The sequence below is a fragment of the Octopus bimaculoides genome, chromosome 25 (genome assembly GCF_001194135.2).
Source record: "Octopus bimaculoides isolate UCB-OBI-ISO-001 chromosome 25, ASM119413v2, whole genome shotgun sequence".
Lineage (NCBI taxonomy): Eukaryota > Metazoa > Mollusca > Cephalopoda > Octopoda > Octopodidae > Octopus > Octopus bimaculoides.
The window spans coordinates 20,324,178-20,326,934 of NC_069005.1; the positions used below are offsets into that span (position 1 = coordinate 20,324,178).

General features: G+C 39.9%; 1 protein-coding gene across 1 annotated transcript in view; it reads left to right on the plus strand.

The window, feature by feature from the left end:
• The first annotated feature begins 218 nt into the window (after positions 1-218).
• LOC106872886 (uncharacterized) overlaps positions 219-2,757 on the plus strand; it is a 27,486-nt gene continuing 24,947 nt past the window's right edge. The window contains exon 1 of the mRNA XM_052976758.1: positions 219-1,907. Coding sequence (XP_052832718.1) covers positions 1,129-1,907 — 779 coding nt within the window. The 5' untranslated portion in view covers positions 219-1,128. The remainder of the gene's footprint in view (positions 1,908-2,757) is intronic.

Sequence of the window (2,757 nt, forward strand, 5' to 3'; positions counted from 1 at the left end):
GATATCCATTTTCCTGAAAGTTATGAGGAAAAAATCGGATCGTGTAAATTTTCCGAAAGTCCTCCCCCCACCCTCGGTTCGTTTGCGCAACTTTTTGTTTTCAGATTCGTTTACTATGCATTTTTTTTTACACTTATTACACTTTTTTTTTTTTGTTTTGGTGGCCGGATGTTAAACTGAATATTAACCAGGGCTGGTGGGTTAATATCTAGTTGACACACACGCACACTCACACACGACGGGCTTCTTTCAGTTTCCGTCTATCAAATCCACTCAAGGTATTGGTCAGCTCGACGCCGTAGAAGACATTTGCCCAAGGTGCCATGCAGTGGGACTAAACACGGAACCATGTGGTTGGTAAGCACAAATTTAGCTGATATTTTTAGGGAGTCGAAAAACCGTTAAAGCGCAGGTTTTTTCAGTTGAACGTTTACTTTATGCTATGTGTACTTTATCCCTACATCTAGCACACACCTTTCGTCTCCTACATTAGTAGTTGTCATGAAGTTTTCCACATGACTGACTGCTTGATTGAAATCAGAAGCCCACCTACTGATACATGCATGCATACATACATACATACAAGTGTGTGTATGTGTGGGGGTGTAGGTACGCACACACACACACACATACAAAACTTAAATAGAAGGCAACCTACATTTAAAAACAACAGCAGTGCTGGTAGTAGTAGTGTGTATATGGATGTGTGTGTGCGTGTGCGCGCGCGCATCTGTGGGTTAGAAACGAATGAAAAACTGAGAACAAGTTTCTGTTGAGATAATATTAATTTCTTGACCAATGGTGCATCAAAATTACCATCACATGACAGGTAAATCGTTAAATCCATGGTAACCAGGGCACCTACCTACTATATCAAAAGAAAAGAAAAAAGAAAAAATCCTATCAAGCAAATGTTATTCAGCGACTTCAAATATCAACCTGTTGACATAACACTTAGCCACGTACTTTGTGTGAGTTCTATATACAATCTGCTGTCTGGGACATACACTGCTGTCACCATTGATACAATCATTACTGTTACAAATAACCCGCTCAGGAAACTCTATTAAAACTTTTATTTTCTAAATTTTAAAGTATACAAAAACGGTAAATATATTTTCAGTACACATGCAAATCTACTGGAATATCTTAGTCTTTTTTGCTACAAGCACTGTTTCTGTGCTTGGCGATATTAAGCAAGATGTGGTCTACAAGTTCAGTTCTCTCACCTTCGAATCATTACAGGGAGTTTACAGTTCGTCAGAAAATGTTGTTAAGGACATTCAAGTCTACAATGATACAGTCTACGTAAGCATACCACGGCTCACTCCAAATGTTCCAGTAACGTTGGCTACTGTCGAGAAGAAAAACGATAAAGTTGTGTTTAAACCTTTCCCAACCTTGAAAGATCAAAAATTAGGTGACTGCAATGCTTTGCAATCGGTCGGCGGAATACGTGTTGTTCGTAAAACGAATCTACTCTACGTAGCAGATAATAAATACTTAGGGTGTAGTGCCAAACTAATTATTTTCGATTTAGTCAAACGATCAATAAAAACGAGATATGAGTTTCCCAATTCGGTTATCGGTGAAATAAAAAATTCCACACAATTTGAGGACATTGTCGTCGATGGTAAAGGTAATGTGTACATAGCAAATGCTGGAACACCTGGTTCAATCATAGTCTACATGAGTAAAATGAAAAAAAGCTTCGTTTTCCATGATCGAATATTGGAGGTCGTCAATCCTGTCACTTTCAAATTTGGCAACGATTCGTACATTATGAATCAAAGTATAAGTGAAATGACGCTTTCACCCGAAGATGATTACCTGTTCTTCGTTACTCATTATAAGAAGACTGTCCAAGTCCCGACAAAATCTTTTGAGGATATTTCAACCCGGATGAGGTAGGTGGAACACATTCATTTGAAACTTTTATTGTATGTGGCCGTGACGCCTGTTAAGGCTGCGATTCGGCAGTCGTTAGAGCAAAGCATTTTATCAGACACTCTTCCTCATAAATCATCTTCCTAATACTTCTCCCTCGTTCTACCTTTATTCCACGCGCGCTGTATTTTCCCATCGCATCCTCGTGCACACTTCTGCACAAAATATTTTCCCTGTTGAATTTCGTCCCGACAACATAATCTTCTTAAAACCCCTTCCTCTCTCTGTACTTGTGTTCACTCACTGCATTGCCCTCCACTCCACTTTCATTCTCCTTTCGCAGTCTCGCGAACGTACCCAAATACTCATCATATCAAATCCTTGGTTTCACTTCCCTTAATTACACTTCACTGTAACGTGAGTGGAAGTTCCGTTACCTCTTCACGATCACTCTCTTCTTTCTATCTTCTTCCTCACTCTCCCTTCTCTACTATCTCTTTTTCTATCTTCTTCTATATCCCCCATCTCTCCAACTGAGGTTGCCATGTATCACCTCTACTCCAACGCACTAATTTCTGTCCATCTAATCACACTCTTAACATCTCATCCTCTGGCACAAAGTCATCTCCTTCAATGAGGACCTTGTCTTACAATTTACTTGGTGATCTCAATGCTGCTAGTGCCTCATGAAGGGCACCCATTACACTCTGTAAGTGGTTGGCATTAGGAAGAGCAGTCACAGAAAACATGCCAAAGCAGACATTGAAAAATTTGTGTAGTCTTCTGACTTACCAGCTCAGGCCAAATTGTCCAAATCATGGTTGTTGTAGAAATGAGTTGCGAGTCACTGGTGCCAAGCTGTATTGGACT